The sequence below is a fragment of the Sciurus vulgaris genome, assembly GCF_902686455.1.
Source record: "Sciurus vulgaris genome assembly, chromosome: 10".
In the NCBI taxonomy this organism is placed as follows: Eukaryota; Metazoa; Chordata; class Mammalia; order Rodentia; family Sciuridae; genus Sciurus; species Sciurus vulgaris.
Genome location: NC_136470.1, coordinates 127637575 through 127662969, shown reverse-complemented (window position 1 = coordinate 127662969; position 25395 = coordinate 127637575). Strand labels below are relative to the sequence as shown.

Genomic DNA, 25395 nt, shown 5'->3' with positions numbered 1-25395 from the left:
GACTCGCATGTCAAGGAAGTCCACGCAGAGGAGATCTGGCTGAAGAAGCTAAGATTCAAGAGTAGTGGCTGAAGAAAATGGGCTATTTATCCTTGACCAAGAAAGACTTGAGAAATAGGAGGTGCTTTGGAAGCACAAGGCTCTGGAAAAAAGAAACGGGCCCGACGCTAAGCCATTAAGCTGGACATGCTGAGCTCAGGGAGACTAGGTTTGACCCTAAGTCTACTCCTGCTTTCAAGAATCTCAAGTAAGTTACTTTTTGAGTCCATTCAAAGCGAAGAATAAAGGAAAACATTATTTCTCCCAACCTGTGCCATTAAAACACGCTGATCTTCGCTTCCACAAGAACGCCCTTCTGTCATCAGCCTGTAGAATGTCTGTCATAGAGATCACTTTGAAGCAGTTAAAATGCTATTTCCCCTTGCAACCTCTTCAGATCCTTCTAGAACCTCTATAAAAACCAAAAGCTAGATCCCCTTATATAAAACAGCCCGATATTTGCTGAGGCTGACTTTCCATGATGTCACTTTCACCCTCTGGGGGACACGCTGGTGGTTCCTGGTCATGCTGCACATTATCAAGGTCTCTACAGTTAGGTCCCAAGATGGTTCCTACTGACCCGCTTCACACTTTCAGCTCCATTTCTCCTCACTCCCTAGCCTGTTTTCATTCTGTCAATTCCTAAGGATCCTTCTTCAAATGAAGTTTTAAAAACATGGCCCCACGTTGTCTTCAGTACCAATGAATAACAGCACACACGATAAGGATTTCAGCTCCGATGCGGAAGTCCAGTTGTGATTGATACCCCCTCTGTACCCACCCACAGGCTGTTAGGAAATCACACCAAACCTGTGACACATGCTCTACAAATAGAAACTGCGAGGTAGTCAACACATATCCAGACAGCCAGCTGGTCTGTGCCACACGAAAAGGGAAAAAGCGACATCATTTTCCTACTTTTACTTTCTTGCTTGCCTGTTTTATGAGTTGTACAGACATTACAAGTGAACTGTGAAAAAAACCATGAACCCACAAATCCTTCCTGTTACAGGTCGTTTCGTAATGAACACAGGCAGACTTCAACCAGGATGGGGGCCAGGCCGCGGCGACCTCAGGCACCACTGTGCCAGGGTCTTTGGTGCAGAGCACCACCAAGAACCAACACTTAAACTTCTTCTTCTTCTTGAGACAGGAAACGTGCCCCTTGCTTATTAGACTGAGTAATGTGTGTTAGGTACAATTCAGGGAATCCGAAAAAAGAACAAAACAGTACGATAAAACGTAAGAGCAGGGAAGCACTGGAGCCCCTTGATCTGTGTCAGTTACATTCCAACCTAACATATGGATTCATTCATCTGCTTATTCTAACAAATTCTCAGCTTTAGCTTTCCTACAAGCTGGAATCAAACAACAACAAAAATTAAAAATGATACAATCTAATAATCTAATTAGATTCCAATTTCTCAAATTTTCTCTGTAAATGGAATCTGTTTTCATACATGAAAAGTACTGAACTTAAAGGTCAGTAAATCTGTGGAAAATATTTAAGAAGAGAGATTCCCACCAGACCATGAGGGAACTGGGTTATCTGAGCTCTTGATTCATGAAGGTCTCAGGTCTAGCAGACAGGACAGTGCCTCAGGAGAAAAAAAAAGGGTTGTTGAATGTGAGTCACTTGGAAATGACAGTGCACTGGGGCTCTACACAGGCCAGTCCTAGGCACACGCGGTTCTGTGTGACTATACCCAACACAAAGCTACATTACAGAAACAAAGGGCACCACAATTTCATAAGCATACTTTAATTTTTAAAATTTTAACAATTCATGTAAAAGCTAGTTAACATAAATACAGAATATATGCACATAATTTACAGCCATGTACATAAATGAAAGAAGAGCAAAACTCACATAAATGGGCAAAAGTTACCAACTCCTTAAACGTTGATGTGTTAGCTATGACGGACAGGTCATACTTAATTCTTCACATACACTGGGGTACATTCAAAAAGTTCATTAACATAACTGAGTAGGACTAGAATTCTCAGTTCCTAAAGGAGTAGCAAAAAAAAAAAAAAATCAATGTACAGATTAATGGGAAATGTAAGAGCATGAGAGATTTAAGAACAGAAAGCATGTTGTATTTTATATATTAAAATTCCTTTCAATTTACACCATTCAGAAATGTCCATATTTTAGGAATGTTAAAGTCATGATTAGTAGTCAGCCTTTTTCTCCTATAGTATTCATCTCTACAATTACTCTGTTTGGGGAGAAGAGCATGTCAACTAGAGACAGGCACAAGGGACTCTGGAAGAGGGACTAATTTATTATTCTGAACCCCAATTCAGTTGGTCCTAAAATAATGCTACTCCACAGTGCATGGTAGGTTTGAGACAAGACTGGATTAAACAACCTCACGACATTCTATTTTGGTTTCAAATTACTAATCAATTTGGGCCTATTCTAGGAAGGTTGGTTCTACCACATTAACATAACCAGAACCAAGACAGAGGCTTCGTGGTAGAAAGCACTGTATGGCATCCACAACCACAGCGGTGGCACCGTGGCCTCAGATTTGGACTGTGGAACGTAGGAAACCATTTCTGGGAGTGGCTGCTTTGAGTGGAAGCTTTCAGCACCTACTACCTGAAATGGACAAGGCTCAGGTCGACTTTCTGAGGAGATTCTGTAGTAACACATACCACTGTGGAGTGCTGACAATCTCCATACCAAAGTTTTAAAAGTTATCTGATAGAAAACAGATGAAAAAAAAAACTTAAGTTTTTTAAAAGTCCAATGCTTTGATAAGTGTTTTTATCTTTAAACATTAGAATCAATTGAAAAATCAACTTTTTATGTAACTTTCATATATAGTTTTTTTTTTTAAAGATCTGTCATAACGTAAACTATGGCAGAAATGTACCTGGGGGGAAAAACAGACTTCATTTCTCCTTTCTAGTTGCTGCACAAATGTAGCCTAGGACTTCAAAATCTTTTCCTTCTAGTACATACATAATACTTGCTTTAAAAGCTCAACATAATGCACAACAGGTCGATGTAAGTTTTGCTTGCTAATATAAACAGACTACCATCCTCAAAGGACACTTGTTACGGATTTGCTACAACAAAATGAGATGTTCCTTAGCTGCTGGTTTTTCATGTCCTCTTCCTTGTGGGCACTGAATCAGTAAGACTAGGGAGTGTGTCCTACATTCAATACAGTATTTATGCATCTTCACAGGCAAAATGGCACCAAGAAGGCAGACGTTATGGAATGAGACCTTCTCTACAGATTCAAGTTAGAAACCTGGTGTTTTTTTTTTTTTTTTGGGGGGGGGGGCGGCTTGCTATGTTTCTCACAATAAATGTCAAAGCAGAAATTAAAAGATGTTAAATAAAAAAGTAACAAACTGAATTTGCCTTTGGTCTCCAATAGATTGGAATATTTTAAATTCCAACTGAGCACCTCAGAAACATCCAGTTACTGCTGATTACACAAAGTTTAAGGTGGGGGAATTCAAGAGCGCTTCACTGGTGACAGCAGAAAAAACTCGTAATGACATGCTGCTTCTCCATGTTGTGGCACTACTGGGTACAAAGAATGCTTAAACACGTTTGTGAGCCCTTCAAACAAAAGCCCAGAAAAATGTTATGAACACTGTTTCTAATACATGACCAGTATTAAAAAAACCAAAAAACCTTAACATGAAATTCTCTCCTCTCACCTCCCACCCCCAGGCCACAAAGTACATTCATAAGGAGTCATTCTTAAGATAAAGCCATTGCACAAAACGTTAAAGTTAAGGTGTAATGAAATGAGTACCGCACTGGAGTTTAACTGCAGAAGTTTTATAAGCCAGTATAGCAACATCCATAGGCAAAGTTCCCTGATGTTGTATAACTGCAAACATCTCATAAGGGTCAGACACAGTACGTTTAAAGTAGTAAAAGGTGCAGGTTACTCAATAGTAAAAGTGAGAAGTTATATCCTGTCAGCACATTTAACTCTAACTGAATCTTTCTATGACAGACCATTTGACAAAATAGGACAGAATAAATTCCATCAAAAGTAACTGCTCATTTATAAACTCTCTAAGTCAATTAAGATCATCACCTTCTGAATCAGAGGGCTCCTCTTCTACAATATTTATACCGTCCCACACCTTAATATCTCCTTTAAAAAAAAACTAAGGGCAAAACTGAAAATTACCATTTTCTCTACAAGTAAGTCGGATCTATATAGATCTGGAAATAATTCAAATGTCTGAATTCTTAATGTGATAGCAAGTAGGCAAAGATTCAGAAGTAGTAAAATTTTCTGTTTAAGTAAATGATACTTAGGCATGATAAATGGGTGATAGATAATTCAAGTCCATAGCTAGTAAATTACTGAAAAGACACTTGCATTCATTCATGTACCATAAAATTAGATAAGATTCAAAGACACATTTAAGTCACTGAAATGGCCAAGAATTAATGTTTTACTAGTTTATTTCGCCAAACTATTATGAGTTTGATATGCTAACAATCTGAAGTCCACATTATGCTCAACATCAAGCACCCGTTAGTTGTGGAAACCAAAACATCTCCATGTTAGAAGTACACAAGATATTTAGACACAATTTCATTGGCTGTCAATAACAATTAACTACTGATGCCAAAGAGGTGAATTTAAATACTGTGCCAGGTCCTTTCAGGAAAATGGGAACATACTCAGGATCTACCTCTTATTATTATTCCACAGTATTACAGGAATTAAATGCCCCAAGTTAGAAATTTTTGACTGTCAAATACAATCTTTGGATAGTTATACAGTATATAATTTAGGGATGGCTTTGTTTATAAGATTAAAAAAAATGCTCATGGAACAATGACACTATATTCTGAATGCCATTAATCAACAAAACACAACTGTATCTGTGGACATGGTAGAGAAAATGGCAATTTTAAGGAGTGCTTCTAAAGGCATTTCCTTTAAGGTGGCTGAGGATGTTTCCCATTACTGAGACACTAAGTGATGTGGCACGGATACCACCTTAACTCCTACAACCGAACTTCTGCTTGGGCATAGTTCCATGTTCCCAACTACTTTCCTTCTGTCCACCACGCTGGCCTCGCTACTCCATGGTCCGTGTTATCTTTTTGGTCTTCCTTCTCTCTGGTGCGGCAGCCTCTGCTGCTATCCATTGAGTAGGTAGACCACCAATTCATAGGTGGCCATCATAATGGCTGTGTTTGGAATCTGTCTCACCAATGGGTTTGTTAGACCGCGGTACAGAGATCCATAACCTTCTTCTTGAACAAGCAAAGACAGTGTCTGAAAAAAAGATCTGTACTTTGTTCCCTCTTCACGTAGTCTTGTTCTTACAACTTCTGTTTAGGAAAGGAGAATCATTTTATTTAGATATTACTGTATCTTTACACCCTTATCATACTGAGTTCATCCCACTTCCCATTCTCAGCATACTGACTTTTAATGTGTAGCTTACTGAAACAAGTCACATTATAGGAATACAAGTTCCTAACAGCCAAAAATCACCTATGCCAGGTATCAGCTGTATACTAGGTAAACAGATACACACTTAAGGATGAACATGTGAAGGAGGATAGGAGATGGAGTTAAATGAATACAGAAAGATACCAGTGAGAAACAGAAGATTTAACAAAGGAGTACAAAGAGAAAATAGAATCAAACCTATTCAAACAGTACACATATACTAATCTAGAACATCATGTGGACAAGAAGCTCAAAATGTCTAAAACATGAGCTGCCAGCTCTGAGGCCTAGTCTGGGAAGTGAGTAAGGCAAAAATTGCAACATTGTAACAGCTGAATGAACTTTAAAGAACACTTAATACAATTTTTCTTTAATTGGTGAGAAAGTGAAGCTACTGAGAGGTTTTAGCCAACTGGGGGTACCACTGGGGCAAGAATTTAGAGTGTCCTATTAAGAACCAAAACTGCTCTTTCTCCATTCCTTATTTCTCAGTTCTTTTACCCAAACAAAATATCCTGGTTGACCAGGGGAAAAACAGCCTAAAATAGTCAACTATAAAGGCAGACATTTATTTGAAATTTTCTGCCGTCTCTTAAAAGTCATGCCAATTATATAAGCTTAACTCCACTGTACTCCTTCTTGTCACCTGAACTTATATTAAAAATAAGAGGAGAAAACCTTTCATACCCCCAAAACCAGACAGAGGCTACAGGTGAGTAAAACGAAAAGGTTACGTAAAAATTCTCGGCATGTCACAAATTCCTAATTTGTTTTCTTTAGCTATTAATGAAGCAGGCTAATATCATAAAACTTACAAATCATTAATATACTTAATAAAGCATGTTATTAGTAATAAATCATTAATATATAATAAATTAACAAATAAGCCATTAGTGATAACAAAAATCATTAATTATACCCATTAATATATACTTACATATTAAATTATTAATATATACTTAAAATAATGTAAAAGCTTGATAACTGGATTGGAGACTTCGATTCAAATTTGGGATACACTACTGATGTCACATGGGCAAGTTACTTAACACCTATATTCTTTTCTCAGTTTCTCATTACAAACAAGGACAATCTTGGTTGCATCTTAGCATGCCTCAATTTAGGATTAAGTACCCTGGATGATTTCTATGACGATCAGCAGTAACTCAGTAGTGACGAGTATCTATGCCGTAACCTACACATACTCTTTTCGAAAGTCGTATTCTTGCCCAAAGACACCTCCCGGGGCTGAGTGCGGGTGCCATCTGCCTCCGGAGCTGGAGCAGCACTGACTCCAGACTCCTGCCCGACAGCCCGTACCCACCCACACCCGCAGCCTCGTGCTTCAGTCCTGCCATAAACCCCAAGCACTGCGTTCTGTCCTACTGTAATGCAGTGACACCGCACGTCCTGGCTGGCGTGGGAATGCCTTTCTACCCTCCTACGCACGGATCCTCAACTCCTCCTCTTACCGTGTGGATACGCTATGGTTGTGGCACAAGTTTTCGAGGTGGCAGCAGCCAGCATCATTCCCACAAAATCTGATGCTTCTTTCACCGACTCGTCACCATTTTCCATCACAGAAGCAGTTTACACTTCCAGTAGTTTTTTGCTTTATACTTTCATAAATAACAAAATGGATAACAGTCTCCTATATGCCAGCGTATGAAGCAGACATGCCCCTATAAAATCCTCTAAGGCCATCTGTCCGATACACTTTACCAACACATTCAAAAGCACCCATTCGCTTTTTCCCCGAGGTTCCTGAAGGAAAGAGAGAAAATGTTGACACTGCAAGAGGTATTTTAAAATAAAGTAAATGAAATAGAGTAAAAATATGCCAGTCTATTTAAGAAAGCTCTTTAACTCATGAAAGGAAATCAGAATTTTGAAAATGTCATCTTCTGTGTTTCCTATCTCATCCCAAATTTGTCGTATTAGATGGATAACATGTAAATCATTTATTTCATTGAATGCAAATAAACCCCATTGATTCTACAGTTTCACACCCTTTTCACCAGACTTCAGGTAGTGGGGATAACCCACAAACTCCAACAGGAACCAGACACTGGACTATAGCTCAAGATGAAAACAAAACAAGTCCAAAAAGAAAAGAAAGAAAATGAAAAAACCAAAAAAACCCACTCACACTGAATTAATTGCAGTTCCAAGTAAACGGAATGTGTTGCATTTGACAACACAACCACGATGAGGCGTTGTGATGACAGCACACCGAAGCAAACTGTCCATCTCCACCCAGACCTCCCCAGAAGTGACACGGTGAGGACAAACGGGCCTCTGATCATTTAAAGGCAATGGCCTGTCAGTATCCCAGGGAATAGTGAATGAGAACCTGTAGTGTCATCAAGCATTTATTCAGTTCTGTTCCCAATGCAATTTCCTTAGTGTGACTGAAGGAAGGACTTTTGCTTCTGACAGTGGACTTAAGTTTCAATATGCAACAAAACAAAATAAAAAGTTCAACAGAAATCCCAGCAGCTCAAGAGGCTGAGACAGGAGGATCTTGAGTTCAAGCCAAGCCTCAGCAAAAGCAAGGTGCTAAGCAACTCAATGAGACCCTGTCTCTAAATAAAATACTGGGGATGTGGCTCAGTGGTAGAGTGCTCCTTAATTTAATCCTTGGTGCCTCCCCATCAAAGAGTTCAACAGCAAAAGGCAATGAGGGAAAAAAAAAACAGCGAAATGACGAGCACTGAAATCTTACTGATGTAAATTTGTAGAAAAGATAATACACTTTAATTTTATTTTAAAGAATTAACATACCTTGCATCAAGCTGTAACCGAGGTCTTTATAAGCCAAATGGGGTTGGTTGCAGTGATTGCAGTAAAACCTAAACAAACATGTTTAAAATGAACTCCAGTAAATGAAGACACGATTAACTTTAAGGTTCTTTATTATGACTCTATAATTATAGAAAATGTCTATAAATATTTAAACTATTAACTGATATGTGTACACTTTTTACAAATTCATATAACCATGAATATCTGTCCTTCCAATCTACATAGTCTCAAATTCTGACCTAAACTAAAAGATTCTTTCAAGAGCAAAATCTGTACGTAAAGTGCTCTCTTAATCTATCCAGAATGCCTGCGCTGTCTACTCCCTAAACTGAAGGAAGAAACCCATTCCCACAGACAAACACACAGAAACGTTATTCTAGGCAACAAAGCATGCACTCTGGAACTGCTATGTGGCCTGTGATTCTTGTCACAGATCACTACATTCAAAACGAGTTCTACATAAATGGCATTTGTTTACTAATATTTTATTTATATAACAGAAAAGACTTTTTTGACCCCATGAATATTTTCTACAAACATACTTACTAATACTGTTTAAATAATGGTATGACAGAGGTAAGGTTTCTGTTAGGGTTAATAGGACAGATCTACTTTTCATACATTTAAAACACGTAGGAAACTCGAAAGTCAAAGTTACAAATCGGAACTTCCCTTTCACTTTTAGAGACACTGAGAAAGTCAGGGTAGAAAGTAGCTCTAAGTTACTTTAACACTAAAGTATTAAGTAGTAATTATTACACAGAAGGGTGGCCCCCTAAGGTGGTTCAATTCTAGGGTAGTAAAATAAGCTCGGTGGGTCGGTAAGCTTCTGGGCTTGTGTGTAATTTTTCCTTGCCATCTTCCTAGTTTTGGAAAAAACAGCAGCACACAAACTGCAATCTTGATTGGGCCACTTATAAAGATTGCTTCATCTACACCAAACAGGGTGTTCATATTTTGTGTTTACATTTAAGATGATATGGCACAAACACTGCAGAGCTACTTACATTAAGCTACATTTATTCAACTGGCCTTTAATTCAATGAAAACTTAGATGAGAAATATATCTAAGGATCTTAACTGTTTTACTATTTCTATCAATGCTAGTAGGTCGAGCACATTATTTTTAGAAAATGGCACTATATTTCACACACTTAAAAATAATACTTTCAAGAACAAAACTGCTGGAAAATACTTAGGAATAATTCGTTTTTAAAATTAATATACATAAGGTAGAACCAATTATAAACTGCTCTAAGTTACTATGGGTACCCTACATATGCAAAATCATTTACTAAACTGTTTACAAAACTAAATTTGAACTTATAAGGTTCTTTCCCACTCTATATTAGAGAATAGCTAACTCAAATTGTACTCCTCCCTTAATACACTGTTTTAACACTGTAGAAATAGCCAGATGTTACACAAAGGAACATTCCAATTAAACCTACTTAAATAGAAGGTAACTGGAATAAATTTAGTTGAATAACTCCTTTAGTAATTTGTAAGAATTACATAGTCCTCCATTTCTCTTAATTGTTTTTAATATTACTACATAACATAAAACTAGAATGGGACCAATAATTTTAGAAACATCAGTCAATATTACAATAATAAAAATTTAAAGTTGAACAGTGTTGCCACAGGACATTTTTCCAGTAAGAGGTTCTTTTCATAAATATATTCTTGGTGAAAGGAAAGAAAAAAAATATGAATCAGACTAGTTTAAATATTTGTCTTGCATGGCCTGGCTTAACTGAGAAGAAAGTTATTTGGTATTTTTTTCCTTCTTTTGAACCTCATTTTCTAAGTGAAAAATTTAAACTAAAGATATTCAAATTATAATTTTCAAGCAATCAAACATCAATATTCTGATCAAACCCAAGTTAATGATTCTTACTTCTGAAGTAAGAGAATTTTATTCTTCTTTCTTAAATACTTATATTAGCTAGTATTTGTAAGATTAAGGGTCCTTAGTGAAAACCTGTTCAGCAGCAAAAATACAACAGAATATTCTACATTACTCACAATGGTTTTTATTAATCATTCTGTAGAAATTTTAAATTAAGAAAAACTACCTGCTTATTAAACTTTAAAAGCCTAAAACTGGTAATTCTTATACTGAATTTAGAAACTCAACAGCCTAGGTACAAATTTTCGTTTAATTCATTATACTTTATTCGAAAAGATGAACACCAAAAATTTTAAGTAAAAGTTCTATTCTAAATCTATATAACTCAGTACCCAAGTTTTTGCCCATAATACTTTCCAAGTCATGAATTTCTTCAATTTTAGACTGGGGGGGGGGAGCACCCATGTACATATGTATATGTGTAAATACTTATAATATTACTATGATTAAAAATTTAAGGGCTCAAAATTATACTTTAAATTATTCTCTGTGCATATTAGTAGACAATGTCAGAAAGCAAACAACAGGTATTTCTCACTTAACTAAAATTCATTTCCAGACACAGATGAACCCATGTAACAGGTCATATTAAATTTAGGCAAGAAAATATTATCTGATCCCTTAATAATGACTACATTAGTAAGCTATACTTACTATATAATTATTCTAACTCATTCTCCCAATAATTTGAATGAATTCTTTAAAGAATCTAGGCATAACCCACAGGCTTTTAGTTACTGATCTTGACCAGTTTTAAAAACTGGTAGGTATTTGAGTTTATGCTATTACTTCTTAACCAAAAATACTTTAATAAACTAAATAGACATTACTAGGCTAACTGAATCTAGAAAAATGAAATCTAATTAATTCAAGAATGAAACAAATGGAAGAAAACAAAAGCTTACTATTAACTTAGAATTACATATGGCCAGACAAAACGAAACAATCTTCCTACCACTTCTAAGATAGCACATACAAAGACAACTGGGAATGGAGTCCCTGAAACTTAAAAATTGCCTATTATTTCTTATTTTGCATTTTAGCTTTGTGACATTTGATAATACGCTAATATTAATTTGGAGCATCTGGTAAAACATTAAATAGACTTAAGACTGTAGGAGGGATCCATTTGTAGGTTATGAGGGATTAGTTCTGCTCAAGTTAGTTAAAGCAAAGTGTCAATACAGTGGCCATACAATTAGCTGTGTGATTAGTGGTTTATTAGTTTAAGAAAGTTTTTTAAATACAATTTTAAAAACATGTTCCTACATATAAAATTCATTTGATAGTGTACATCAGTTAAAAAGCCAGATAAGTTTTCACATACAGTAAATATGCTGAAAATGTTATTTCATTAAGTGAGTGATACCTGTAGTATTGCATTTTCAGTACTTAATTTTATTTCAATTAATTCTATAAGAACAAAACTCATGTACTGTCCTAAGAGAACCTTATAAAATTATTTTTATAAGTAATTAAAACTAAAACAGCTAAGATCCCAAATATTGTATTCTGCATTTATCTGGAGTCATGGTACTAAGATCACTATTTTTGCAGAAGAACAGTAAGCCAGTTTGACAGACAAGAGAATGAAAAGCATTTTAAATGTTATGCTAAGCAAGTGAACTATTTTATCTAAAGTTATAGGGTGGTTATGATATCATTTACAACTATGAATATATACTATTATCAAATTCTTTGGAGGTCAGGGCTGTTAAGCCAAGCTAAAGACCCCAGGAATAACATGATGACTGAAACGTACCCCATTCTTCCTTCTAGAAGGATTATTAAGGGATATGAATTATATTTTATAAAGTATTCATAATGCACACACAAATTCAGGAAATAAAATTCATTTCCCGCCTTCTATTCATTTCACAGCTATTATAAAATCCCAGGGTGGTTTCTTATACTAGAGGCTGCAAGAGATGCCTCAGATCAGTACTCACGAGGTTTAAGTTAGTTCCATATTTCTACAGGAAGTGACCTGCGGATGGGGAGCATGAGATGACACGATCTCACTCTTTTCTCGGGAGAAATGTACAGTAAATGCCTAAAATAGACACAGGCTTTTCTGTATCATAACAACAAGCAGTGACCTCATCAGAAACACGTGTACAATTGAATCCCACTGGAAGGATTTGAGAAATATTTACTGTGAGAGCTAACTTTTTGGAGAAAGTTAAAAACAACCCGAAAGAAATTATCAAAAATGGGTCATTTTATATAAATGTACCGAGTACTGAAAATCCTACCATCTGCAGCAGTTTTGAATCCAAATACTTACCTAAAAAAAAAAAAAAAACAATTTTTGCCTTATAAGAAAAAATGCTAACCTTGTCAATGGGGAATCTAAAACCAAATATTCAGAGGGGACTGCCACATTCTATTTTCCTACCATTACCACTGACCCTGATTAAGAGCTGGAAACACAATTTCTATTCTTAACAATCAGCCTATTTAGTAAATCTTAAATGAAAATAAAATCCCACCAGAATATTCAACTAAGTAAATTTTAGAACTTTATATATATATATATATATATATGTATTTTTTATAAAATAAAGTATATGCTGCTACAGTAGTACCTTTCACTTTTTGCACTCTAGCCAGTAATATTGCACATCCATACTTATGGAATATTTTGGATTATTTTGTACTTAATTTCTTGTGTTCTACAAAACAGAAACAGGAAGAATGTTTACAAATAAACAGACAAAGCATCTGTCCAAATATCCATTTGGCTAAATAAACTGCCATGGACAAATATTATTTAAAAATATTTTATATATGCAAGACAAAATTTGTATTTAATGAGTAAAACTTAACCTTTAGAATGAACTGTAAGCCAAAAAGAAAAATTTATTTTGAACAGTAACAGTACACTATAAGCAAATAAACCCACTAGCTATGCAGAAACATGATTATATTAAATACCATCTATATGAATGACATAATAAAAATCAGATTTCATTTAAATTTATAGTGCCATCTATATATATGAAGTATGCATATATATAGCCAGTAATATTGCACATCCATACTTATGTGCGATAAGTATGCCACATAAAAAAATTTAATAATTGAGTAATTTAAGAATTTACTAAAGAAATTCAATACAATTTTTTTGTATACACATACATGCTTACTTAGGTGTATACAGAGGGACATTCAAAACACACAGACATAAGACAGCTATCCTTAATAGGCTAAGATAAACTTAGTCTGACAAAGGTCTTATGTGGGGGGAAAATAGTAGGTAAAACATTAAAAAAAAAGTCAACATTACTTAGTGTGATTAAATATGCTCATAATTGGAAAATTTTAAGTACATGAAAACTTATAGGTATATTTTAGAGACTTAAAAATTCTTATAGCATTCACCTGTAACACTGTAACAAATGAAAAGACTCACTTTGACCTTTTAAATAAAGTTTTAGTATCTAAAGGTCACCTAAATTAAGTTTGCATTGATGAAAATGAATTCAGAGGTTACTTAGAAGAAAAATTGTGTGCATAGTGCTTACTAAAATCTTTTAACATGTATGCTAATTGGTGTTGCAAAAATTTCCAGGAAAAATGCTGAATTACCTATTTTAGTGTATTTTGATACGAAAGTGACAAGGTTAGCATTTTTTTTCCCCTTGAATAGCCAATTTAGAAAAACTGTTTTCACATGACTATCTCTAAGTATTTCACACCCCCAAATCATTCAGAGTTAGGCCTCTAAAATGATCCTGAAGAAAGAGCACTCTGGTCCAGATGATTTTAAGAACGCAGGGGGCAAAAGCCTACCTCAATGAGTCTGCACTGAACCACTCAGCATGCAGTTATGTATAAAAAACCCCTACACTGCAAAGCTAAAATGTTAAAGCTCACAAATAGTGCCAGGAAACTCTGAAAGCATAATTCTCAGAACAATGTAACAGCAAACAATACAAGGTATATTTTCAATTTACACAGTAAGCGTATAGTGCAATAATCTCTAAACAAGCATGACTATTATTTGCTAAAATGCAAGGAATTCAAGTGGGAAACAGTATTCCTGTATAGTTAAAAACAACCTGAGTTAATATTGGTACCCATCTGAGACAAAATACAAAATGACGATTTTACTGAAATTTTTTTCAAGTGATATAATACAATAATAGTAAATTCTGATGAGATATTTTAATGAAGATGCTCAGTGAGAATAAAGATATTCTGAAACTCTAAATTTGTAATACTGATATATTGTAAACATTCTCAACCTAAAACAATGTTTATCTACTTGATTTCAATTCTTTCAAAAAGGCAACATTTTAACATTTCTTTATAATTTTCTGGAGTTAAAAATGAAAATCATACATACTGGTAATGCAGAAATATATTCTTAACCTAACCCAAGAGTTATTAGGTTTGTCATTGCTACTTTTACCTTATGCCCAAATTTGCAGGGGCAAAAATCATATCCATATTCAATATCTGTAAAAAGTACATTAAAAAATAATTCTAGTTGTAACTAGATAATCTTTATCATACCAAATAAAAGAAGTAATTTTTCAAAATCCAAATCTATCTACATCAACACTCCACGGATGAGGTCAAGAGGCTCACATAAATTACCTAAGTTGCCCAAGATCTCCTTACGGGTACATCAGAATATGCACTATCTTGATTGTTAATATTGTTATCCCTTCCAGCTTTTAAACTTCAATGAGTCAATCTACAGTTGCTAAATATGAAAAGTCTTGAAAATAATTTGTAGGTATATGCTAGATTTATTATATGGTAAAGGCTATCACCTTTCAGAAATTAGTATTTCAAACTTACACTTAGTTGATTAAATATGTAGTTCAAATTGATCCAATTTATTTCTAAACAGAAAATGGTTAACAGTTTAAGGCACTCATTATTAAGCACATAAATGACACTCAATTTATTGATCATCAGCTGATAAAAGTGGCTATAGTTCACTTCATAACGTCAAAGCATAATTTAGAAATATGAAAAATGGTTAAATATGCAACAAATCTCAGAAAACTATAGAGAACTTGTATTCAGAACCAACTTCATGGCTTTGTCTAACATGCATGGCAGCAAATGATTCCAGAACTAGATTGGTCAAACCAATCTCCCAGAGTTTATTTTTAAGGCAATGCACAGACCTGGACCAGCTGTTTTAATACAGAATCAATGAAGATGGAAGAGTTCCTGGAAACATTTCTAGAACAAGCATGTACACACAGCCAGTGTCTACATTCCTGGTGCTATCTAGTCTCATTTCTGTGGGATGATAAATATATTTTTAAAAATACACACTTCATAATAACTGCTTGAATTATAAACATCACTCACAAAAATTTCAGCATTTGAGCACAGGACAAAATGAATACTTTACCAAGAATTGCCGGCACATTTCAGACAGAAGCCAAAACATGCAGCAAAAAGGGGAAAGGCACTAACAGAAATTGAGGAGAAAAGAGTAAATTACGGCTCTGTAACTTATAGTGAATCAGGGTTGGAATCTTAAAATTGTTGAAGTAATCACTAAACATTCAGTAGACTACAAGGCAATATAAACATTATACTACCTTTATCTTATCACTTAAAGTCCTAAAGGCAAAAATGCCAACTTACAACAAATTTTACATGTACCTGACAAATTTGTTTAATAAATAAACATAGAAATCATCTTTGCACATGCTAATCAATAAAGCACACTAATCAACTTAACTTTTCATATAAAACTCATCAAAATTCAGTACTAAATCTCTGGGTTTCAGACAGTTTTTAGTCTTTTAGTATTATACATTCATACCTGCCACTGCAGCTGAAATCATGTGTACCTGGGTAGAATCGGGATCAAACACGCCATTCAACTTTTCCTTGGAGTTTGAATAAGCAGCAAAGTATATTGCTCTAAAATAAAGATTTAAATTTATCAATAAGCATGTTGCCTAATTCTTAAATTTAAATGTAAATTTATCTTCATAATTTCAGAATGGAAAAATCTAAGAGCAAAGTATTAGCCACATTCTCATGTAACATCAGACTGATTAACAGTTTTCCATGAATTCCCTTCAGTACTTTTTGTATTGATTTATTAACTAAAGAAACACAAACTCCAATGCGAAGTTCCTAGCTTCCATCCCCAAACAACCCTGTACCCAGTGCTTTGACACTACTTAGAAACTGACTAACGGGAACAAAAATAATCTGCATGAGATGATTTTATGCTTGGAAACCCCATGTGTAAGTATGATGTGAAGTTTGTGCAAAGCTAAGGCGCAAGAAAGTACACCCAATTGAGCTGTGTATCACATGAGCACTCAAACACATGCCTTTTTGGAGGGGAGAGGAGAGCTGGTCCAATTAATTAATGTACTTGCTAAACAATTTTAATGTACAGAGTAGTTCACAGTATTTTTTTTTTTCCTTTGTATTTTTTGGTGCTGTGGACTGAATCTAGGACCTCACGCAGAATAGTCATGAATTCTACATTGAGCTAGATCCCAGCCCCACAAAACAATCCCAAAAAAAACAATCACACACAGGTTAGGATGTGTTTGCCAATGTTGTGAACATTCTGTTAAATTTGTAAATATTTGCATTAAGATACTTTGACGTTTTACATCCCCACTGTTTAACTTTTGGGGCATAGAATTATTTGCTTTCTATTTCCTAAATCCTATTTCTCAACAATCCTAAATATCTATCCAATAAAGAATACACAAAGAGCAAATGGAAAGTTTCACTGTTGTGTCTTTTATAATGTGTTTAAGGAAAAAGGGAAATTAACAACTTAAAGAAACATTCTACTTTATGAGGAAGAAGAAACAGATACACTTGATACCAAATTGTGAAGCAGAACAAACAATGCATTCCTAGAAATAAATTTAAAAAAAGATATCCTAATGAGAAAATAGGTTACGAATACACACAGGCAAATAGGTATGAATACACATAGTAGAGTTAGGAAATGTCAAGTACTAAGAATGAGGGTGTTGTTGCATCAAAAATTAACAAGGATATATTAAAATGGCAAAAATAATTTTTAGCTCATCTGGCCAAGTATTAAGATGGACAGTAGCCAGAATTGATAAGAATGTGGATGAAAAACAACTAATTCATTTGAGAATAAAAATATTCATTGAGAATAAAATATGATATGCCTTTTTAGAAGGCAAATGAGTAGTATTCCTGCCTCGGCCTTATGAGTAATATGGTTTAGAGGTGTGCAACACTGTACCTGTCTCCAAAACACTGTTTTTCATATTAAAATCTGAAAATAATCTTAATATGCATCTCTGAGGGAATGCTTATTAATGAGGTAGTCAAAATATACAAAGAAAAGAAAAATCACCCACATAACACATCAAGAGCTTCAACAAGAATTAAACAGTATGAATTCAACTTAATGGATAATTATGCATTTAAGTATGCATATGCTTTTATGCATATGATAACCCAGAAAAACCACTGGGAAGCTACACAGCAAACGTCTGTTAATGGTGGTCACCTAGGAGGAGAGTGTGTGAGTGGGAAGGGCCCTGGGGTAAGAGACAATGTGTTTAAGATGGAAAATCAAACTCTATGCTCTCAATTTTTTTTTTCATTTTTACAAGAAGGATGCAAAATACTAAGTAATTTCCTAGAAATAAAAGCACCTATAAAAAGCTGAAACTCATTAAGTGATTAGACCGGAATCTGGTACAAGATTTGGACTCAGAGAGCTGGGTGTCCATGCTCTAGTAGGAACTCTGTACGTCTTCCATCATGAAAGAAGTCAACAACCTAAGATAAAACGGCATCAGAAAAATGACAAAAGAATTATTACAGGTGTTTATGGCTTCTTTAATAGGAATGGAACCATTTGTTTGGTTTGTCACTGAAGTTCAAAAAAAAAAAAAAAAAAAAAAAATTCCCGATCTTCTTTCTTACTGCTAAATTCCTTTATTTATTGTCTTTTGGCCTTGGTGCAAAGACTGCTTCACAACGATCTCACTAAGAGGTCCTTTGCAACTCCACCTGGGGCAATCTGCTTATCCTTTTAGAGGGTCACTGTAACCCCACACTGATAGCCACCTTGATTCTGTCAGAATCTCCCTTTACTGCTCCTCCTTCACTGTAGGCATCTCTTACTGTCCTTCAACGCAGCACAAATTTTCTTGTTTTAGACTTCCTCTTCCTTTCTTCAACCCTGTTATAAGCCCTGACCCCTTTCTAGCTCTCTGATTCTACTAAGCCATCTTGTTTCTTTGAAGCTATGTGTATAATCCAGAAAGAGCAGAATAAGATAGCATTTGAAGCAGAAAAAAAATTGAAAAGATACAGTCAAATTATACCCTTAGGTATAATTTTTCTTAAAGACAAAAATTTTAAATATGTACAAGCTGGTTTAGTTAAATTCAAAGTAACTACCAATACCTATCACAAAATATGTAGTTTACTGCCTCAACTCTGCATAGATTTTTCTTTTTTTGCGGTGCTGGGGATCGAACCCAGAGCCTCGTGCTTGACAGGCAAGCACTTTGCCAACTGAGCTATCTCCCCGGCCCTGCACAGATTTTTTCAATCCCCATTCTTCCAACTCCTAAAGGTTATTAAGAGGGTATAATTACTGTCCTAGGAGAACTTGATACATAGCTACTAGCTTTTATAGATTTTTGAGCAAACATTACTAACTTAACATCTCTTATTCAATTCAATATAAATATACATGTTACCTTCACTATTTTCAACTTTGAATACAATACAACCCTGCCCCCCAAAATCTCAGGTCCATTCATGGAATTTCAACTTAAAACTCTTTATCTATAAATATAGTGTTTCTTAAACTTCTAGGTATATTATGTCATACTTCTTTATTTCCCCAATATAAGATCATCCATAATTTAATGTAAATACTATACTTTTTACCTTATATTAGGGAACATTCCCTTTGCATTCATATTATAACTGTTAATTTCTAACAGTGCTGAAATTCTGTTAGTTTCCAAACACCCAGAACCACTTCCTGTCACCAACTAGTACTTTGTAAATTTGTTCTGGTTAGCGCCTGAAATCCTTAAAAAGAAAATATTTCCCCAAAACACTAAAAACTGCATTTAACTGTATATGAATGATTTAAATCCACATGCCTCGAAACAAGAAAGACTGCCATAATTCTACTTAATCTAAATTTATATTTTTCTTACCTGGAAGGAGCCACCCCCACTAATTGGGGCCTAATCCTCTAAACAAGGAGCGAGGCCCTTCTTTTTCCAAGATCACCCTGAAAGAGACAAAAATTACAAGAGACAAGAATTCTAAGTCTGGTGCTTTGTTTATTTTGTATAGCAAAGCTAGAACCTAAATCTGTTTGTACTATGTTATTCATTTCTGTTCATTTTTCACTACTTACGAAAAATCTGTTTTTTTTTTTTCATGAAATAGTATAATGAAGATTTACTAGTGAAAATAAAAAGAACTCAGTTCAGATTCTTTTCTAGAAGATTAAGAGATTTCTGCACTTTTACACGTCCATGCTACTCTTTCTTCTATCTTCTCATTTTGCTATCTTTACCAGAAAATTCATTTCTTAATTAGAAGTGTAATTCCTTCCTGCTTTTGACGTCTTTTACTTGATAGTGGACAATTCTTCTAGTACTACAGTATGATATCCAACCATTCCACCAAGTATTATGACAAAAATCTCTCAAAACATCCTTTAGGGGATGGAGTTTCTGACCTGCTATGACTCCTCCCTCCACTCAGCTAACATTTACTATATTGAATACTTACTGTATAAAGACCTCATTGTTTTATTTATTTTTTTGACCTAGGGATTGAAATGATGGGTACTTTACCAATGAGGTACCTCCCCAGTCCTTTTTACTTTTATTTTGAGGCAGGGGCTTGGTACGTTGCTGAGGCTGGCCTTGAACTTGCAAAACTCGTGCCTCAATTCCTGAGTCTCTAGGATTACAGGCATGGGCCACCATGCCCCACACAAAGAGGTCTTAATGACTAGACAGAGTACAGAATTGGAAAGGAAAGGGCAAGACCCCAGACACTGAGAAATTTGCTACCCGGTTGGGGGTGGGGGAAAGAATTATACTGAAACAATTTAACAGACCATATAAACAAATGCTATACAAACTAGATAAATATAATCCTAGCAGAAAAAAAGACAGGTGTGTCCAAGTCACAGAAAGCTTTCTGAGAATACAATATGCAATGATGTTTCAGAGGTGAGAAGGAACAGAGACTGGAGAAGAGAGGGGTTTTTTTGGTTTTTTTTTTTTTAAATACTGGGGTTTGAACCCAAGGGCACTTAAATCACCAGCCTTTTTTAAAAATAATTTTATCTTGAACAGGTTCTTACTAAGTTGTGAGGCTAGATTCAAATTTGCAATCCTCCTGCCTCTGCCTCTGCCTCCCAAGTTGCTGAAATTACTGGTGTGCACCACTGTGCCCAGCTAAAAGAGAGGTACTTTAATTCAAAGTTAACAGACTAGGTAAATCAAGCAACTCACAAACATCATCCATAAGATTAAGAAAGATCTCTTAAAGGCAGCTGAGCATAACTACCTGAGCTGAGGTCAGACTTCTCACTATAGAGCCCAGTGGTGGTAAATGACCTAATTGTGAGACCAGAAAGTAATTTCACTCATCCTAATTTTCAATAGTAAATAAAGGTAAACAATATCTCTATTATGTACTGTGAGGATTGAAAAATATCATACATGAAGAGCTTTAAAAAGGCTTGAAAAACTGAGAAACTATAATAGAGCCAGAGGGATTCTTACAAGTTCCTGTGAGAAAGAGAAAGCACAACTCTTGAAAAATGGAATAAAAAAAGTATCATGGCGGTCAAAGGAAGAACCTAATAGTAAATGGTAATAACTGTCAAGGTCATATTAAATTACTAATCAGACAGAAGAATTTATTCATAAATATGGTATTTTAATTCAAAAATTTCACCTTATTAATCTACCTATTCATGTACTTAGGCAACCAAGTTTGTAAAGTTAAGTGTGATGAAATCTTTTGGTAGCAAAAGTAAATACACTGAATGAGCTTATGTGTTACTAGAAAATAAACACTACTGAACCAAGTTCAAATAGATGGAATCCAAGTGAGTTGATAAGGTGGACACACAGGTTTTCAGTTACAAACTCAACTTTAAATATGCAAAACCTCTTCTACTCCGTTAGGGATTATCCTTTCTAATGAATATAATTCAGAATAATTTCTGTCATTAGTTTGTAAGAACTTTTTTTAAAACATGGTGAATATAACGTGGGACATCAACAGGTAAACAGACTAAAAGCGTCACAAGAGTTGAGCGCTCACTTCAGGCAATGGAGAGGTCCTGGGGACACGACGCGGTTGACACTGGCTCCAGCCATGGTGCTCAGCTGAACTTCAGAGGACGTAGAGCGTCACAGAAGATGACTGCAGACGAGTTTTCCCACAACTTCCAGCGGACATGTCAGAATAGCTCCCACTGTGCCACCACATCTGCAAACAGAGGACAAACTTACTACTCAGTTAACCAGGGCTGCACCCAGCTGGGCGCCTGCAGCTTGGCCAGTGACTGAAATTCAGAATTTTAATGATTTTAGAAGGACTAATAATGTCTTAACGTTCATTTATTTAAGTGCATACAAACACCATCAACTGCTAAAAATAACTAAGCTTAGTACCCAACAAGAGGTGATTAGCTAAAGACTTCAAATGGCAGGTGCTTTACTAAAACTCACCAGTAAGTCACATCAACACCTGTGAACATCATCCTCAGGGTTGATTTAGCGTTCCTTACCCCTGTATGACTCTTGAAACCAAGACCATTATTTGAAGTATATCCTATCTTTCAAACTTCTATCCTTTAAAACTCAAGGAATAAATCACTGATGAAAAATCATACATATTTTTTTCCTACTGTAAAATACTCAGAAATATTTCACCTACAAACAACATCAGGCAAGTTCCACAGTCAGTATGTGTTAGGTCCTAATGTGGAAATCTATGGAAGATAAGTACACTCAGCTAAAAAATCCACTTTAAAAAGACTGATGGTCAAAACAACAAAACAACAGCTCTTAACAAATTATTCAAAATGTCAAAAAGACAAGTGAGCCATAGACTGAGAATTCCTTTTGAAGACAAGAGCGGGCACTTCGTATTAGCTACCGGGGGGGAGCCCTGAGGACTGTTCTAGCCACAGAGGATAATGACTCAGCGGAGTTGAAAAAGCCGAGTGAGCCAGAGGTTAACGCGTCCCTCCATGATGGGCACTACAGGGAGACAAGCAAAGCAACCCGCCAGGGGACAGACGGAACAAATCCACCTCCTGAATTAAGTACACGGCCAACCTCTGAAATACATAGTACAACAGGAAAGCAGGCATGGCAGCAGTATAACTCCAAGAAAATTCCAAATAAATGCATTAAATGAGATAAAGAGTATTTCATAATGATGTCACCAAGAAATAGAAACAAACTGTCTGCCCTTCACCAAAGAATGAAAGGACTGACACCACAGAATAACTAAGATCAGGGGACAATCATCCGTAACAGGAAACTTGACCTTATACCTCACACCATATCTAAAAATTAATTTAAAATGGATCAGAGAATTAAATGTAAAATCATGGTACTATTAAGACTTGGAAAAAGTCTTTTAGTTTGGATGAGAAAAGGTTTCTTAATTAAACTACCAAGAAAGCATAAATGAATCATTAAAAAAAAATTGAAATTGGACTTCACCAAAATGAAAAGACAAGCTAAAGACTAAAAGAAATTTGCAGATCATACACCTGATGAAATGCTTATATTCAGAAACATGGATAACCATATAACAACCCATAAAAAGAGGTTTTAACATTTTACCAATGATACATATGGATGCAAGTAAAGACGGCTGTCATCTGGGAAAAGCAAAGTGAATGCACAGTGAGCTGTACAACCACCAATGGCTAATATTAAAAGCTGATAAACCGGAGTGCCCACAAGGAGCAACTAGACTCACACACTGTAGGCAGGAAAGCAAAATGATACACCCATTTGAGAAACTCAACAGTGGTTTTCTACAGTTAAAACATGTAACTCTCAAATAACTACAATCTCATTCCTAGGTACTGACCCACAAGAAATGAACAGATCGGGTCCACACCAAGATCTGTCCGTGAATGTTCACAGCAGCCTTGCTTTAACAGCTAAAAACTGTCCATCCACCAGTGAAGGACAAATAAACTGAGGTACATCTATATGATAGAATACTGTCTACAGTAAAAAGCAACAATCTGTATGCAGCTCAAGAATCAGGTTAATTGAAAAAAAGCAGGCACAGAGACTTTAAAGTTTGACAGTCTGGAAAAGGCAAAACTAGAGGGGCAAAAATTAGATCTGCGGTTATCATAGGGTGGGGAAGAAGGAAGGAACTGACTACAAGGAAATGAGGAATTCTTGGAATGTTCTACAAACATTCTGCATTTTGATTATACCAGTGGTCACAGGACTTTATGGATTTGCTGAAATCAATGAACTGTAACACCTAAAAGGTGGATTTCATTGTATGTAAATGGTATCTTGATAAATCTAAAAAAAATTCCAAACTACTGGAGCAGAATATTTTTAGTATGGGAAACATTTAACAATAATAAGCTTAATATTTACTTCCACAAATAAAAAATACATGACGATTTTGACTGTACAGAGGTAGGCTGGTGTAGTGGGGTAGACACAAGCACTCGGGTTGTCCTGAAGCACTTTCACATTATAAAATGAAATCCATGGTTAATAGAGGGGTGACATTCTGGTATTTCTCGTGCTGCTATTTTAAATTAATTATATAAAACAAAATCATTAGAATTGATGTAGAAAATAAAAAATTACTTCACTATAGTCATTTAAAATTCCTATTTATGAAAACAGGATTAACTTCCTTGATGTATACTCTCTCCATGCTGAAAATCTTAATGTTTAAAGAAATATACCGCCAGGTTGGAGAGTGCCACATAAAAATCAGCAGACACAGGATTTCACTTGGAATTAGTAAAGAGAAAGGCTTGCAGGGAGAAATGGCAAAAAGAAGCAAATGGTTTTGCCATGCCAAATCCCAGAGAAGCCGATGATCAAGGATACCGTGTACCGCAGGTGGAGGACAGAGCCAAGACCTAAACAGCAGGCGGCGGCCGGGATGCCCAAGGTGCGGGGGGGGGGGGGGGGGGGGGGGGGGGGGGGGGGGGGGGTGCACTCCCCTACGGAGAGGAGGGAAGGCGGGGCGGACACGCTCCTCAGGTGAAACTATATTCCTGGGCAGAAGCCTTATTCTCTGAAGAACAGAACACACGAATTTTCCAAGCTCAAGTTAAGAAGCATAAACCTGCTAAGGTCTCCATGATAAGACGCACTGTTGAGCCAGGCACAGTGGTGACCACTTTCAACCCCGAGGACTTGGGAGGCTGAGGCAAGAGGATGGCAAGTTCAAGGCCAGCCTTGGCAACTTAACAAGGCCCTGTCTCGAAATTAAAAATAAAAGGGCTGGGGATGTAGCTGAGTGGTAAAGCACACCTGGATTCAATCCCCAGTACCAAAAAAAAAAAAAAAAAAAAAAAAAAAAAAAGGAAAAGAAAAAACCCAACAATGACAACAATCAAAATAAACAAATTAATTAATTAAAAACCCAAAAAAGATGCACTACTGCAATCTTTACAATACTGCAGACAAGGACTTTACTTCCAGAAAGAACAAAAGATCACACAAAGAAGGGGAAATCTCAGAATAGTATTCAGATTTCTCAAAGACTGCAGATGATTACCTACCTGAGAATTCTACATAAAAGCAACTATCAGATAAAACTTTCTTGCAGACAAAGATGTGTTCCAGCAATTGCCTACCTTGTGCCCTTTTCTTACACAGCTAGCTAAAAGAAGTCTCTACGAATTAAGAGAAGAAACTAAAACAGAAGAGAATTGAATGCGAGAAAAAAAACGCAGGAGCAAGTGCCCCCAAATGACAGTGAAATGCTAGACTTAGAAATAGCCAACAGGATCAGGACATCATATTTCAGAGTGACAAAGATCTTCAGGAAGATACATAAACTAATATGTTTACGAAAATAAATATTTGAGAATGAGTACTAGAGTATGTAAGCAAACTTTTTAAATGGGGCAACTATCTTCTGAGGTTGGAGAGGAAATGAAGTTACTCA

General features: G+C 35.7%; 1 protein-coding gene across 1 annotated transcript in view; it reads right to left on the bottom strand.

The window, feature by feature from the left end:
* Positions 1-3254: 3254 nt before the first annotated feature.
* Positions 3255-25395, bottom strand: part of SLC25A36 (solute carrier family 25 member 36) — a 32040-nt gene continuing 9899 nt past the window's right edge. Inside the window, 13 exon segments of the mRNA XM_079100449.1 lie at positions 3255-5374; positions 6971-7088; positions 7090-7149; positions 7153-7343; positions 7508-7566; positions 8283-8302; positions 8304-8350; positions 16016-16116; positions 19395-19416; positions 19419-19471; positions 21535-21611; positions 21613-21651; positions 21654-21702. Coding sequence (XP_078956575.1) covers positions 5181-5374; positions 6971-7088; positions 7090-7149; positions 7153-7343; positions 7508-7566; positions 8283-8302; positions 8304-8350; positions 16016-16116; positions 19395-19416; positions 19419-19471; positions 21535-21611; positions 21613-21651; positions 21654-21702 — 1030 coding nt within the window. The 3' untranslated portion in view covers positions 3255-5180.